Raw genomic sequence first — 17857 nt, forward strand, 5'->3', positions numbered from 1 at the left:
TGACTTCTATTAAAAAATCTCAATCGTTCCAGTACTTATTAGCTGCTGAATACTACAGAGGAAATTCTTTTCTTTTTGGAACACAGTGCTCTCTGCTGACATCTCTGTCCATTTTAAGAACTGTCCAGAGTAGGAGAAAATCCCCATAGCAAACATATGCTTCTTTGGTCAGTTCCTAAAATGGACAGAGATGTCAGCAAAGAGCACTGTGTTCGTGATGTCAGCAGAGAGCTCTGTGTTCCAAAAAGAAAAGAATTTCCTCTGTAGTATTCAGCAGCTAATAAGTACTGGAAGGATTAAGATAGAAGTAATTTACAAATCTGTTTAACTTTTTGGTACCAGTTGATTTAAAGAAAAAAAGTTTTCCACCGGAGTACACCTTTAAGATTTTAGGGAAAAATAAATCACCAAAAATTCTTAATAACTTTACACTTTACATTTTATTCAAATAGGTAATTTGCTCATGACACATTTCCTTTGCAAAAAAATAAAATAACATAAACAACCACAACATCTTTAAAAGTTTTTGGCTTAACTAAAAAAAAGTCTCCATACTACTACTACTACTACTACTACTACTACTTGAATGCTGGCTGAAAGGAAGCACAGCGGGGACTAGAAACAGTGAGCGAGGCAAGTATGCACTCTTTTATTGTTTTTATCCATTTTTTGGGTCTATTCACACATACAGTATCCTGCCTACAGATTTTATGCTGCAGAGTTCATTTTAAACTAAATAGGTAAACACAACATCAAATCTGCAGATTTGGGGCAGTTTTATGCTAACAAAAAAATAAAAAATAATAAAAGCAAACAAACCAAAAACTGTCTTTGTTGCCCAAAGCAACCTATCAGTTCTCAGATTTCTTAAACTGTTCTGTTAAAATTAAAGCAGAGGTCTGAATGGTTGCTAGGGGCAGCAAAGACAGTTTGTTTTGACTGTTTCGATTATCTCCCCCATTATCTTTTACATCTAATTTAGGAAACTTAGTGTACCTTTTGTCAACAAAATCTTTTTATAAGATGCAGATAATAACAATATATGTATATTTGTAATATACATTGGTTAAAAATGTGTATATTTTTGGTTGAAAAAATGCTGTCCCTGCAGCTTTTGCATATGTGCCTCTCATCCGGATGTGTGAGCTGGGAGAATTTCATAGAGCCTCAGTGTACAGAGCCCTGCTTGTCCTCAGTGTACAGGGCCCTGCTTGTCCTCAGTGTACAGAGCCCTGCTTGTCCTCAGTGTACAGAGCCCTGCTTGTCCTCAGTGTACAGAGCCCTGCTTGTCCTCAGTGTACAGAGCCCTGCTTGTCCTCAGTGTACAGAGCCCTGCTTGTCCTCAGTGTACAGAGCCCTGCTTGTCCTCAGTGTACAGAGCCCTGCTTGTCCTCAGTGTACAGAGCCCTGCTTGTTCACCCACACTTCCTGTATTTGGACTCCTCACAGAGACACACAGGCAATAACTGTAGGGACAAAAATATTTAACATTTTTTAATCAATTTATATTACAAATATACATGTAATGGTATTATCTACATTATGTGAAAAGTTTTTTTGTTGACGACATGTACACTTAACTTCATACATGAAACGTCCCCTTTAAATACTATTTATAGGAATGTGCCTTCTACACGGTGGCGTGACCACCTGGGTTGTTGGCGCTATTAAATTACTGCAATTACCAAATCTGCAGCATAGCTGTAATAACATATATTACATCACTCTACTGAAAGGTGGCCATAGACTTCATTATTTTAGTCACTTTTTTATTCTATTTTTCTCTATGTGCACAGGGCCAGCATGTCCAATTATTTGGATTTTGATGGAGGTGACCAATTTGTAAACATAATATATATGTATGATATATAGGATATATGATATATATAGATAGACTCTTGGAGATTTAATCACCGGCTGGCGTTCAGTATCCCCCAGCGTGCCATGCTGGATTCAAATACAACTTTCCACTCAAGGAAACAGCACCAATCACGAGGTCCGGGTTAAATGCAGGCTAAAAGATCTTTATTGCATCAGAGCATGAAGTGCACTTTATGATCTGATGCAATAAAGATCTTTTAGCCTGCATTTAACCCGGACCTCGTGATTGGTGCTGTTTCCTTGAGGGGAGATATATATTGCTCAAAAAAATAAAGGGAACACTAAGATAACACATCCTAGATCTGAATGAATGAACTAATCGTATTAAATACGTTAGACTTTACATAGTTGAATGTGCTGACAACAAAATCACACGACAAAATGAGGCTCAGTAGTGTGTGTGACCACCACGTGTCCGTATGACCTCCCTACAATGCCTGGGCATGCTCCTGATGAGGTGGCGGTCTCCTGAGGTATGTCCTCCCGGACCTGGACTAAAGCATCCGCCAACTCCTGGACAGTCTGTGGTGCAACGTGGCGTTGGTGGATGGAGCGATACATGATGTCCCAGATGTGCTCAATCGAATTCAGGTCTGGGGAACAGGCGGGCCAGTACATAGCATCAATGCCTACCTCTTGCAGGAACTGCGGACACATTCCAGCCACATGAGGTCAAGCATTGTCTTGCATTAGGAGGAACCCAGGGCCAACCGGACTAGCATATGGTCTCACAAGGGATCTGAGGATCTCATCTCTGCAGTCAGGCTACTTCTGGCAAGCACATGGAGGTCTGTGCGGTCCCCAAAGAAATGCCACCCCACACCATTACTGACCCACTGCCAAACCAGTCATGCTGGAGGATGTTGCAGGCAGTAGAATGTTCTTCACGGTGTCTCCAGACTCCGGCACGTCTGTCACGTGCTCAGTGTGAACATGCTTTCATCTGTGAAGAGCACAGGGCGCCAGTGGCAAATTTGCCAGTCTTGGTGATCTCTGGCAAATGCTTATTGTCGCACGGTGTTGGGCTGTAAGCACAACCCCCACCTGTGGATGTCTGGCCCTCATACCACCCTCATGGAGTCTGTTTCTGACCATTTCAGTGGATACATTCACATTTGTGGCCTGCTGGAGGTCATTTTGAAGGGCTCTGGCAGTGCTCTCCTTGCTCCTGCTGCTGGGTTGTTGCCCTCCTACGGCCTCCTCCAGGTCTCCTGATGTACTGGCCTGTCTCCTGGTAGCGCCTCCAAGCTCTGGACACTACACTGACAGACACAGCAAACCTTCTTGCCACAGCTTGCATTGATGTGCCATCCTGGATGAGCTGCACTACCTGAGCCACTTGTGTGGGTTGTAGACTCCATCTCATTCTACTACTAGACTGAAAGCACCTCCAGCATTCAAAAGTGACCAAAACATCAGCCAGGAAGCATAGGAACTGAGATGTGGTCTTTGGTCACCACCTGCAGAACCACTCCTCTATTGGGGGTGTCTTGCTAATTGCCTATAATTTCCACCTGTTGTCTGTTCCATTTGCACAACAGCATGTGAAATTGATTGTCAATCAGTGTTGCTTCCTGAGTGGACAGTGTGATTTCACAGAAGTGTCATTGACTTGGAGTTACATTGTGTTGTTTAAGTGTTCCCTTGAGCAGTGTGTATGTGTATATATATATATATATATATGTATATATACGTATATATTTATATGTAATTTATATGTATCTCATTATACATTTATATATTTATATGTAATATATATAAAATGTGTATATGTATATACGTATAATATATATTATATTATCACTTAAATAAATATATATAAACTAAATCATAACTCCCTCCCTATCTGTGATACTTAAAGGCCATTTCCTGAACATACAAGAGGGAAGCATATCTAGAGAAAGCATGTGAGTGTGGTGTAAGCCAGTGTTTTTTAACCAGGGTACCTTCAGCTGTTGCAAAACTACAACTCCCAGCATGCCCGGACAGCCTTCGGCTGTCCAGGCATGCTGGGAGTTGTAGTTTTGCAATAGTTGGAGGCCCCCTGGTTGGCAAACACTAGTGTAAGCAAACAAAATTGGGCAGCTGCCCTCCTGTGTGCAACGGTCCATCTATGAACGAAAAGCTTTTCACCTTCACTTGTTTACCTCCTGAAGTTCCACTATAACTTCATAGAGAATGTATCCATCCTAAATCTGACCCTAGTTATACTCCGGTAATAAAAAGAAAGCATTTATTGGGAAAGAGTTAAATGTGTGAATACAGAGAAAAATATCAGCTGGCATTGAAGGCCCACGATGCCCAGATCAGAGGTGTTACATTCTTGGGGGATTACGGATCCAAATGAAGTACAGAGTATGTGTAGGCTGACTAACAGCTGATGCTTAAAGTGGGTGGAGGCCAGACGTAAAACCCATCACCTTGCCTTCTCCGTACCACTCAGTCTGGTTCTGTTTCCCAACCTCTACGAATACTATTACCTAAAGGGTATGTATCAACAATATTTATGTTTATTTATTTTTGTACTAATTAAAACCAGATGCTGATAAATTCTTGTTTTTTCTTTTTTTTTTTTGTCTCCGTTATTTTCTTGTTACATATCATTATTTTTTTTTATTCTATTTCTTTACCTCAATATGCCCCCCCCCCCATATTGAGGTACAGAAATAGAATTAAAAAAAAAATGATAATGATATGTAACAAGAAAATAACGGAGACTAAAAAAAAACAAAACAAGAATTTATCAGTGTCTGGTTTTAATTAGTACAAAAATAAATAAACATAAATATTGTTGATACATACCCTTTAGGTAATAGTTTGAGTCGACATATTTCCAGGGCTGTTTTTAACACTCTTTAGAACAGAGCATTCCAAACTGCTAGTGTGTAGCCTGCAGTGTGTAGGTGTGTTAAGCAAAAAATTGCAATATCAACTTGCATGTATTTTTATTGCTTCCCCTTTTGTCGTATTCACACCGCAGACGAGGGATCATACGCAGCATGTGTAAGTCGGGTGAAACAGTGGAAGTGTTTCAATCACAGCAGGTGGGAGTATGATCCTTATGCACGATCCTAAGACTGAATTACTGTGTTGCGAAATTATGCTTTTCTAAATAGTGTGTCACCAACATGAAAAGTTTGGAAAGCTCTGGTTTAGAGAAATGCCTTGTGGACCATAGGAACCTGTAGTCGGAAAGGGAATTATTGAATTCTATGGGAGAGTTTTCTAGGTGTGCTGATTCATTGACTTCTATGGGAAATTGTTGTGGGCATGCTATGTGACCTGTGCAGAGGTCCGTTTACAGGGTGTGGTAGGAGGGGCGCTGTGACCATCATCGGTTGTGAATGGCCTGATCCTGTTTTATCTATATACTGGTGTGACCTTTCACTGTAATCATATCTGTGATTATACTGATATTAATGAGTTTTCTCTACAAGAATTGAAAGTTTATTGTTAGGGTATGTTCACACAAGCATATTTTGTTGCAGATTTTCTGCCGCTGATTTTTCTACCCATTCACTGCACAATATGCACGTGGGAAAGAATCCTAAAGGTATGGTCACACAGCGGAATGTCCGTGCGGAATTCCGCCAGATAATTCCACACGGACATTCCGCTGCAAAGGATTTCAGTGGGATTCTGCTGCACTGCGTACACGGTGGAATTTCCCAATTGCGGCATCCGTAGAATGAATAGACTTGACTATTTTTGCTGATTTCGCTCAGAAATGCATTGGCGTCTATGATACAGCACTTTTCCGAGTGGTCCTAGAGCCCGCTGAATTCTTCAAATGTGCAGCATGTCCTCCCAGGTTTTCCGTATTTCATGTCTGGAAGATTTTTTAATATTTTCTTCAGCTATTTCTTATGGGTTCAGGTTCCAGCTGGGGAAGGAGTCTTACAGGCAATGATTATGAGAAAAAGTAAAAGAAAAACTATCTCTTGTGGCAACACTGTCCCACCCATACGAGAGCGTTGGAAATCAATAGCTGATTGGCAGGGGGCACCTGGATGTATTCAGTGTGCGGCGCTGGGAGCTTTGGCACCGTGCATTGTGTAGTGGTGGCAGCAGGGTATTGCACCCTGCAGATCAGCGGTTGATGGCCTATCCCATTGTTTCCCAACCAGGGTGCCTCAAACTGTTAAACTACAACTCCGGGCATGCTGGGAGTTGTAGTTTTGCAACAGCTGGAGGCACCCTGGTTGGGGAACACTGACCTGTCCAAAAAAGCCCCTTTTAGGAGGGTTTCCTCTGAAAAGCCCTTTAAAACATGACTAGGGATATTGTCCAAAGCAGAGATTCCCACCATTTGACAGCTGTTTTAGGGTTCTTTCCCATAATTCATACAGAGCAGCTTTGGGTGCACCTCTGGGAATACTGGTTCTTGAAGAGGAGATCCATCTCTGTATGGTGTATTACAAGCAATGCTAGATGGGGGGAAAGTATGCAAATAAGCTTTCCGCAAGAAAGAAAACTCTGTCTCTAGTGCCACCTATAGGTAGCTACCTTGTAAATCAATGTCTGACTCATAAAAGAGCATTGAAACATGACTTGTAATATAATCCAAACCAGACCTTTCCATTTCTTAGTTCTATTTGTTTATAGTTGCTGTTTGGCATTAAGCAACATGACCTCCATTGGGGTTGTCATCCAGCTTTTCCAAACCCCTGAATGGCAAATATGCCTACTTATATAACATTATGAAGGAAGGGAATGTGCTGTTTTAGGCTATGCTCACAAGTTGGATTAATTCTGCCAGAAATTCCGCTGAAATTTACTGGGAGATTTATCCAAATCTGTGCAACCAATCAGATCGCTTCTTTCATTTTGCACAGGCCTTGTTAAAAATGAAAGAAGATAGCTGATTGTTTGCTATGGGCAACTTTTCCTCTAGACAGGTTTTGATAAATCTCCTCTATTATGTTTAATGGGATTCCGCTGTCCCATTTACACAGTGGAAATTCCACCACTGAAATTCTGCATCCCCCAAAAATAGAAGACCTGTCTTTAATTTTGCAGAATTCCTCAGCGGAATCCCTTTGAAGTCAATGGGGCTTTGAATTTCGGTGGAATTCCGTGTTTTGAGCACACAGAAATTCCTCCAGAATTCGTCCAAATTTGAAAAATCCGCAGTGTGCTTTTCTGTGCAGAATTTGAATGGAATAGCAGAATTCCCACTGGGTGAATGAAGTCTTATAACTGGATAGATTTGCCACGGAGGAGTCTAGACAAACTTAATGGATATCCTTTGTTTGGAGCTGTATGGCAATGTTCACACAGGAATGTCTGCACGGAGAATCTCCATGCGGATTGCTTGGCAATGCGCCGTTTCATATACGGAAATGCGTTACTTACAGAGCCCATGGAAAGAATGGACATGTCCATTCTTTCTGCGGACACCGGAATTTGAATTCCCGCGTCAGCTTTTTCTAGCGCGTAAATTCTGCTATATGCACGGCGCAGCAGAATCTCATTGAAATCAATGGGACTCTGCTGCTGCAGAATCTCCATGCGGAATACCGCACAGAAGTTTTTGCATGTGAACATAGCCAAATAGTAGCTATATAGGTCTTTTACCAGTGTTCACGTCTAATATGGATGTAGCTAAAAGTGTTTTTTTCCTCCAGTGACTTTGGAGCCTGTTTGTCTTAAATGTGATTAATAGAGAAATCAGTCAGTGTGCAAAGAGTTAACAGGAGACTGGGAGGAACACAAGCATGACCTGACAGTCTGAATTCCTGGAATGTAGGACCTGAATGACTGCAAATCCTTGTCATTGTCTAAGCCAGATGCCTCCTAATTTTCATTTTGTTTGTACTCACCAGGCAAAGAAAGCCCTGAAAAACATCCTGCAGAAATGCACCCATCTGCCTGCACTCGAGCCCCTGCTGCACGACGCTCCGCCCAACATACTGAAGCACGTGGTCGGCCAGTTCAGTAAGGTAAGACCGGGCAGCGTAACCTCGCTCCAGGAATTGTTCATAAAACGCGTCGTCGCTCATTCATTCATTTCACTTCCAGCCAAGCATTACATGCATGAGATGTGTGATCCAGGGTGTACATTAAAGGATTAAATTTCCCAGGAATGCTACAAGATTGTGCCAAAGGCTTAGTGTCTTTTAGCTCCAGAAAAGTGTGTCAACATGCCCCAAGGCGCGTTATTATTCATCTTAAATGTCCCACTCAGAGGGCAGAAGGTTAGTATCCAGCACTAGGTCATACACACACCGCCTGACGTTTGATGTTACAGGATTCCCTGTGATCATTTTTACGTGGAAAATTGATATTGTAGAACACATTGCTGCCAAAAGAAACCATCAGAACCATCAGCCGCCACCTCTTTAGTAAAATGTTTTGGCATCTGTACAGGTAGTGTGTTTTTTTTTTTTATTATTGTCATGTATTATATAGCAGTAGCAGGGTTTATGTTGTGTCATCCATTCACCATTTATTTTCATAGTTGCTTTACATTTTTAATTTTTATCTTTATTTTGCCGTCCGTTTTATTTGCATTTTTTGTTGCTTTTCACTCCTTTTTTAAAGTATATGAAAACTTTTTTTTCTGTGCACTATTACAAAAAAAAACAAAAAAAACTAATTATGATGTAAGTATTCACTTTTCCACATAATAATAATTATTATTATTGATAGCAATAACAACAATAAATTATTATTATTATTATTATAATTGTTTTTATTATTATTATTTTACATAGCATCAAAGCATCAAATTACCTAAAACATATGTGTCAATAATAGAAACTTTTGGTATGTTGTCAAGATTTGTCAAAAGTGTATATAGCATTGGGTCTTAGTCCTGTGACCCACTGCTATAGTGACTAATAGCCGTCTGAAGTGTGTGGCAGTGTGCTTCACTTGCCGGGCGCCCAATCCAACTCATTCACTCAATTATAGTCTATGGCAGTGTTTCCCAAGCACTGTCCCATGCTGGGAGTTGTAGTTTTGCAACAGCTGGAGGCGCCCTGGTTGAGAGACACTAGTCTATAGGGTGAATTAGTCAAAATTGACTGACAGCTGGGTAGTGAAGTGCTCTGTTTCTGGCTACAACTTGCAATCACAGCATATCTCCGGACTGAGACCGGGTGCAATCCAAACTTTTGGAATTTCTGACTGACAAACGTTTATATTATTTATTCTTTAAAAATAATTTTTTATGAATTCACTCCTTTTTGTTTCTAAATACTAGAGTTTACAATCCATTTCCCCCTATTCTTTAACCCCTTAACAACAATGGACGTATATTTACATCTAGTGCCAGCTCCCGTTATGTGAAGCATGCTCAGGAGCTGAGCGCGCTTTATACCCGGTGGGTCCCAGTAACTATCAGCAATCAGGATCCACGGCTAATACCTGACATCGCCGATCGAGCTGATGTCCGATATTAACCCTTTAGACGCCAAGATCAAAGTTGATTAATATGTTATGGCATAGCATTGTTCAGTGTATGCAATCTAAGGATTGCATGTAATAGTCCCCTATGGGGGGACCTAATAAAAGTTTGAATCGCCCCCCTTTTCCAATAAAAAAATAAAAATTTTAATAAACATATGTGGTACCATCCCGTGCGTAAATGTCCAAACTTTAAAAATATAATGTGAATTAAACCGCCCGGTGAATGGCGTACAAGTAAAAAAAATTCCAAAGTCCAAAATTGCATATTTTTGGTCACTTTGTATACCCTATAAAAATGTATAAAAAGGAAAAATAAGTGCTGTCAAAGTAAAAAATGGTACCAATAAAAACGTCAGATTGCGGCGCCAAAAATTAGCCATCATACATCCCCGTATACTGAAAAACTAAAAAGTTATAGGTGTCAGAAGATGACAATTTTAAACATACTCATTTTAGTGCATGTAGTTATTTTTACCAAAAAGTGCACTGCATAGAATCAGAAGCCCCCAAAGTTACAAAATTACCTTTTTTTCCAATTTTGCCCCATAAATATTTTTTTCTGGTTTTGCTGTAGATTCTGTGATAAAATGATTGATGTAATTACAAAGTACAATTGGTCACGCAAAAAACAAGCCTAGGTGCAAAATTGTAAGAGTTCTGATTTTTAGAAAGTGAGGTGGAAAATATGAAAGTGCAAAAAGGAAAATGCTCCTCTTCAGGCTAATTCATTCTGGCATTAGCTTTAGTAATATATGACAATAATTTCACTTAAAAATTATTCCCAGCTTATTCATTCATTCATTTATTTATTAATTTTAAATTACCAGCCTGTCATATTCTCTGTGACCTTGCCAGCACTGTGTTCCCCAGCTTCAGCTGGTTTGTGAGCAGTACGCTTCCCCTGTATACACAATCACAATCCCCTTGTACATATTTGCTGCCTATGCTACTGTATAAACTATTTATAGCGGCCTCAGAAGTAAAAGACAGCTTTAGAGTCTCACTACTCTGCTCTTGATGCTGCTGTACAAGCTATTATTAGCATCATCAGGAATGATAGGCACTGCCCATATCTCGAAACTCCGCTCCCAAAGTTGCTATATAAACTATTATTAGCAGCATGAAGAATAAAAGAAAGGCACTGCCCAAATCTATCAACAGGCCCATCTTGTAAATACAACTTTGGCCTCATTCACAATTTTTTGGGGCCGTACGTTCAGGGTATAATATATTAAATATAAACAATAAAAAGCCTGCTCTTGCCCTCTCTTCGGTAGGCATCTGCATGAAAGACCATGAGCATTGGTCGACAACTGGATCAAGAGGCAGCATGACTCCGGATAAAATTCATCCTTTTATTGACTTTATCCATTAAAAAAATACAGGTGCAAGCTACACAACATAAAACCACAGCACATCAGGCCTGATGTCATAACATATAAAACCTTTTTGGATCTGAAGATGCCCATTTAAGGTCATAATTTGTTACTGATGAAAATTACAGACCTTTTGTAATATGGTTGTTTAAAACATTTTATATATTTAATAAAGAAAACAGCTCCTTAAAATCCCACCACTAGGGGTCCCAATATCTACAGCGACACTAACCAGTCCTGCAACAGCATCAGACATATCCATGAGTCATGGACAAAAGATGACTCGTGGACAAGGCTGCATGAGCAGACGCACCAATCACTTCCCACCACAAGGAGAGACACGCCCCCTCCCACCACACAACAATCACCTCCCACCACCACAAGGGAGGGACACGCCCCCTCCCACCACACAACAATCACCTCCCACCACCACAGGGGAGGGACACGCCCCTTTCCCCTGAGAGGATTTCTAACACTGTGAGCTAATGAAAAGAGGGATTTTTATAATAAATAAAGGTGATGGCTGAATAAAAATTTGATGTACATGGTCAGGATTAGATACTGAGTAACAGTATTATTATAATTGTTTTTTTCTTTTTTCTGTGATCTGACAGGTACACTTTAATCAAAGACCATACATCATAGACTATAAATCGGTATAGTGTGAAAAAGTTATGCTGGTATATACCTACAGCTTACTTGAAGCAGGCCTATTTTAGTTTAGTGGACTAACGTAGATTGATAGTGCCTGGTCCACCCTTTTGCTGAATATAAACTGTTTGGCTATGTTTGTTTACACAGTGGAATGTCCGCAAAGAAAATTTCCGTATGGACATTCCATCGACAGCAGAGCACCCGCAGAATATGCTAGGACCACTTGGAAATGCGCCATCTCATAGACGGCAATGCATTTCCATGTGGACTCCACAGAAAACAATATACATGACTTTTCTTTCTGCGGATGCTGGAATCTGAATTTCTGTGCCAGAAACAGCTGAAACCAAAATGCTGCCATGTGAACAGTGCAGCAGGATCCCAATGAAATCAATGGAACTCTGCTGCTGCGGTATGTCCGTGCAGAATTCTTCTGCGGAATTCCATCTTGTAAACATAGCCTTTCTGTGCATGACCCTATATGTTTGGAAATGGGCCAAACATTTCCACTTGTAGACTACATTGATAGAAATGTGACATAAGACAACAACTGTAGTAGTGTGGGCTTGTTTTTAAAATAGTCAAAAACATGCATTAAAGGGGTACTCCGTCCCTAGACATCTTTTCCTCTATCCAAAGGATAGGGGATAAGATATCTGATCATGGGGGTCCGGCCTGCCGAAGTGTGAGCATCTCATAGCAGAACAGACAGTGTGTGCCAGTCTATGTACCATATTTATTTGCACTTGACTCTTATGATTTATATAGTAGACCCCTGGCACTACAGCCAAAACTATAGAACCATATCTGCAACCAGCACAATTTCTTGTTGGTTCTTTTCCCTTTTTCTTATAATTTTAGATGTGCTGTGTGATTATCCGTCATAGATTTTGTACAATATTTAATGTGACTGAAGACCACCTGTTCATATTAAGGCTCCAAAGTCATATATATGGTATGACTAAGGTCCAGCCTTAGGACCGAAACGCGTCACCTTGTCATGTTCTCCTTGTCTTTTTGGCTATTGGAATAAACATCCAGTTCCTTCATATTCGCGCTGGACATTTTGCTTTTAAAAGTCATATATAGTTTAGGGACCTCTGTCCTGGGTAATCTTCTTGTTTATAAGGTGCGGGTAGGGCGGATGGAGCAGATTTGGTAACCTTCACATCAGGAAATGCTGGTGCCCGCTATAAACAGACTGTAAGCTGTTGCTTTCATCAGGGGCTTCTAGTAACATCAAGCTCTGGGTACTATAAGCACTAAGCAAATTACTTTACAATTAACATTGTGACACACATGGGAAAAAGTATGAAAAACTAAAAAATCCATTAAAGATTATTTAAAAGGAAGAAGTATATTAGCCGAAAAGGATGCAGTAGAAATTTGAGGGTAACCTTGTATTTCTGCATCACATTTGACAGCATTTTTTGCATGGTTTTGGATGACGATTAGGCCCCATTCAATTGGATTTCCAGCACATTCCTCACATGGAATATGTCACCTGTTCCGGTGTTTTTCTAGCGACGGTAAAAACAATGGGACACGCATGGCACATGTTGTTTTGTGCAGATCTTGAGTCGTGATGTGTGAGCCCAGCTGTAGCCGTTTTTGGTGCCCATTGATGGTAAATGCATCTATAGATCCTCCCCCGATTAAATGACAAAAGCGTAAAGAGGGTCATTTTTGCCTTTGTTCAGTTGATTCATATTAGGGTTTTAGTTTGTTTGCTTTGTGCGCTATTCCATAAAGCAGTATACAGCAAAATCTTATATCGCACATTAAACAGGCAAACAGCTGATCGCTAGGTGCCGGGTGTCAGCACCCCACTGATCTAATAATACGCTAACCTGAGGATAGGCAATAAATACGTTTTGCTTTCTTTGATATTTGACTGCCTTTCCTGTATAATTGTTAGTACCGAGATAGTTGTCAGTCACCAAACAGAACCGCCCACTGGACTCCAGAGCACAGAATTATGCAGAGATTTAAAAAAATAAGAGATACATTCAACTGAATCTTTTCCTTCCTTTACTTCCTATGGACTTTACAATAATGGTTCTGCAGCATATCTGCAATAGTGAAGCATTTACTGGTTGAAGTCAATGTGTAGCAAAACCCGATGCACATTTCCCACACATATGGTCCACAGGGTATTATGTACCCTTAGGCTGGGTTGACACGGGCAGAACTTGTGCTGAATGTTCGTACGTAATATTTTGCAAGGGCATTCCGCTGCAGCAAAGTCCCATTAATTCCACTGTTCACACGGCACAATTTCCGCGCCAGATGTTTCTGCTGCGGAAATTCTGATTCTGGCATCTGCAGAAAGAATAGACAAGTCTGTTCTTTCTGTGGAATCCGCAAGGGAATGCATTTCCATCTATGAGGCAGCACATTTCTGAGCAGTCCTAGCGCCTGCTGGATTTTTCAAATGTGCGAAATGTCCGTCGCTTTTTTTTCTGGCGGACATTCCTCACATTTTTCGTCCATGTGAACATGCCCTTACACAGCATTAAATCTGCAGCATATACAGTACGTATGAACATCCCCTTCGAAAATCTGCCCCAGTGTATTGCAACTTAAAAATATACCTTTAACCTCATTTTAGTTAATTGAGATACATTTATACATTAGACCGCCTCCTTTCCATAGCACAGTGTTTCCCAACCAGTGTGCTTCCAACTGGTGCAAAACTACAACTCCCGACAGGCTGGGAATTGTAGTTTTGCAACAGCTGGAGGCACACTGGTTGGGAATCACTGTCAAAGCAGAAAAAAAAATACAATTAAGGTAACATCAATTCTACCATACATTATACTATACTTTACTATAAAAGAGTGAAAAAGCTTCCTATGTGTAGGCCCTCAACAATGGAAACACTGAAGTTTTAATGCTTCCCTCTGCACACAGTAATAATAATTATAATAATAATAATTATTATTATTATCATTCTTGATAATTATAAGAATAAATTATTCATATTTTTTTTTAATTATAATTATTCATATTATTATTATTTTTTACATAGCATCAAATTACTTAAAACATATGTGTCGATAATATAAACTTTTGGTATATAGTCCAGACTTGTCAAAAGTGTAAATAGAATTGGGTGTTAGTCACTATCGCAGCGGGTCTCAGGACTAATAGCCGTCTGAAGTGTGTGGCAGTGTGCTTCACTTACCGGCCGCCCAATCCAACTCTTCACTTAATTATAGTCTATGGCAGTGTTTACCAAGCAGGGTCCCTCCAGCTGTTGTAAAACTACAACTGCCAGCATGCCCGGACATCCTTTGGCTGGGAGTTGTAGTTTTAGGAGTTTTAGTTTGGCAACAGCTGGAGGCACACTGGTTGCGAAACACTGTCAAAAGCAGAAGAAAAAAACTCTACACAAATAAGGCAACATAAATTCTACCATATATTATACTTATACTCTGCCATATACTATACTATAAAAGAGTAGAAAACCTTCCTATGTGTGCAGAAGCTGAGGGCGTCCCTTGTCCAATTTACAGGTAGGCCCTCAACAATGAAAACACTGAAGTTTTAATGCTTCCCTCCGCACACAGTTTCTCGGCTAGGTTTCCCTTATTTAATGAGGCACTGAAAAGTTATGAACTTAAAATAATTGTAGGTCCGCTCACATGCACGCTCCGCACAAGGAGAACGCCGCCTCGGGGCACTACAGGCCATGAAAGGATTTCTTTAATAAAGAAGGATGGGATATTAAAGGACTCTTTTTGTCTCATTAGGTAACGGGCAGACCACAGCTGCATAAAATGGTCTAAATATAACATGAATTTAGAAAGTGGCTTTCATCCAATCTGGCTCCCAGCAAGCTTTACATTATTAGATACAGACACGCAGCCATGCTTGGGGTGGAATCCCACCGCACAGTTGTGACCCATCACAAAGGCTAATAGGGGACCAAAAACATCCACAATTATTCCTTAATTAATGTTCTCCGGTGTCTTTTGTTATTCTCGCCACCTAGAAGCGTGTGCTGGAGATTGCAACCATGATAGAAGTTTTAGGAATTGTGCAGAGTCTAGAATATATTAGGTAACGGTGTACACTGCCGTCTGTGAGCCCTATAGGAAAATGTAGAGGCACCTAGCTTCTTCCACACCCCGTATGTCCCTGTAAACAGCTGGATCTTCTCAGAGCAAACCAGTACCCTATCAAGAATCCCAAAACGGCTAATATTTTTTTGTCAAGTTTAAAAATGTTTTCACATTAACTGCTGTCAGAAAGTTATACCGATTAGTTAGTTACTTCTATTTAAAAATCTTAATCCTTCCAGTACTTATCAGCTGCTCTATGCTCCAGAGGAAGTTGTGTAGTTCTTTCCAGTCTGATCACAGTGCCCTCTGCTGCCAACTCTGTGTGTCAGGAACTGTCCAGAGTAGTAGCAAATCCCCATAGTAAACCGCTCATGCACTGAACAGTTCCTGACATGAACAGAGGTGGCAGCAGAGAGCACTGTGGTCAGACTGGAAAGAACTACACAACTTCCTCTGTAGTATACAGCAGCTGATAAGTACTGGAAGAATTAAGATTATTAAATAGAAGTAATTTTCAGATCTATATCCCTTTAAGGCTGTTCCATGGGTCTGACATTAACTCACAGCAGTATTCCCAAACCCATGGCTCCCCAGCTGTTGCAAAACTGTAACTCACAGCATGCTAGGAGGCCACTGACTTAGAGGGTGATATTAGAGAAACAGCTTTCCTCCTTCTGAAGAGCTACTTTGCATACTCTATCCTATGAAAATGTAGATAGCATATCCAGCTCCCCTGTACCGGGCAGGCTGCAGCACGGACGGTGCAGGACAATACCATTACAATGGAAGAAAAAAAATATGTAGTCCAGGGCAGCATGTTGGTTAAGAAACTTTGATGTATTCCATAAGCGGCACACACACAGGAAAGTGGAACAGGAAATTACGCCTTTCAGGTGTCTTGCACCCTTATTCGTACCTAAAACACCTGAAACGCGCCATTTCCTGTTCCACTTTTCTATGTGTGTTATTTATGGAATATATCCAAGTTTCTTAAGCAACATGCTGCGCTGGACTACATATTTTTCTTTCTTATTAAATATTCCTAAAGCAGGGTTCACATGTATTCAGTGATCTGGCTCAGTGAACCCAACCTAAAACGGACTGCAGATGTTTGCTGTCTAGGCATGCTGGGAGTTTTAGTTTTGCAACAGCTGGAGGCACCCTGGTTAGGAAACACTGGAGACCTATGGAGAAGAGCTAATTTGTGTATGTTTTCCCCATTGCCTGTTAGACTGCATACAACAGCCAGATCTCCTCATTAAGAACCAGAACCCCCTAAAATATTTATTTCAGTAGGGACAGGTATAAGAAGCACCCTGACACAAGCTAACTCCCAAAGTAAAAAAGGGGTACTCCAGAGGGAAAAAAAATTCTAATCAACTGTCAGGAACAGTCCATTGCGGGAGAGCTATTGCTATGGGGATTTGCTCCCGCTCTGTACAGTCCCTGACATGGACAGAGGTGTCAGCAGAGAGCACTGTGGTAACACAGAAAGGAAATTCAAAAAGAAAAGAACTTCCTGTGGAGCATACAGCAGCTGATAAGTACTGAAAGGCTAAAGATTTGTAAAGTCAAGTAATTTGCAAATCTGAATAGTTTTCTGAACTTTCTGGCACCAGTTGATTTGAAAACATTTTTTCCCCCCTCCAGAGTACCCCTTTTTAAGCTGGTCAAAAATCATCCTGTATCCTAGCTTGGACCATCAAGCAAGTACCATAGACATGATATGGGCTGAAAAAAATTCTTATGTCTGTTGCTAGGTTTCCAATACTTACATAGAAGAGAGGCAGAGTTTGGTGATGTAATGTCCCTTGCCCAGCCTCAGAACAATTGCATACATGACCGTATGGAAGTTACACCACTGTTGGGCCCCCTTCACATGACGTTTTTGCTGTACATCGAAAGGTTTTTGTCGGGATTCTGGCAAAAAAGGTATGCCAACATATACGGTTGTAGAATTGGAAAATAGAATGACCGTAATTACTAGAAGACTGCAGGTATGGTGCAGTACAGTATATGCCTGCATACTATTTTGCCAGTATGTGAATGTGGCCTTATTAACAATTATTATACATTGTCAGTATCCCTACCTTTCCCTGTCGTTTATTTATTTTCCTATCTTGTTAGAGCTAAGGGAACCCAATTGGTTTAAGGTGCAAATATGTTCCAGGACTGCCATAAAAGTCAAGCAGATTTAGTGATAGGATGGGCTGTAAAATGCAGGCACTAGATAGAGAGATAAGCAGCGCTAAGGTCGTAAAGATCTAATTGAGGTATTAGGCAAATAATCAGGAGTGTGTGAACTCGCAACCTTTCCTTGTGTGTCTCACAAAGTACAATACAATGGACTGCAGAGCTGGGAATAGCACAAGGGTTAAGGAAACAAGTTATTTAGAGGTCTTCTCAGCAGCCAAAAATACCCTGGAAGCACTCATTACTACATTCTTTCCTTCATTAGGTATAAAC

General features: G+C 40.6%; 1 protein-coding gene across 1 annotated transcript in view; it reads left to right on the plus strand.

Annotated features, from left to right (window-relative positions):
• Window positions 1-17857, plus strand: part of SPAG6 (sperm associated antigen 6) — a 161758-nt gene that overhangs the window by 128420 nt on the left and 15481 nt on the right. Inside the window, exon 9 of the mRNA XM_056519273.1 lies at window positions 7707-7823. Within this exon, the coding sequence (XP_056375248.1) occupies window positions 7707-7823 (117 nt within the window). The remainder of the gene's footprint in view (window positions 1-7706; window positions 7824-17857) is intronic.

This window comes from Hyla sarda, chromosome 5 (assembly GCF_029499605.1).
Source record: "Hyla sarda isolate aHylSar1 chromosome 5, aHylSar1.hap1, whole genome shotgun sequence".
Classification (NCBI taxonomy): Eukaryota; Metazoa; Chordata; class Amphibia; order Anura; family Hylidae; genus Hyla; species Hyla sarda.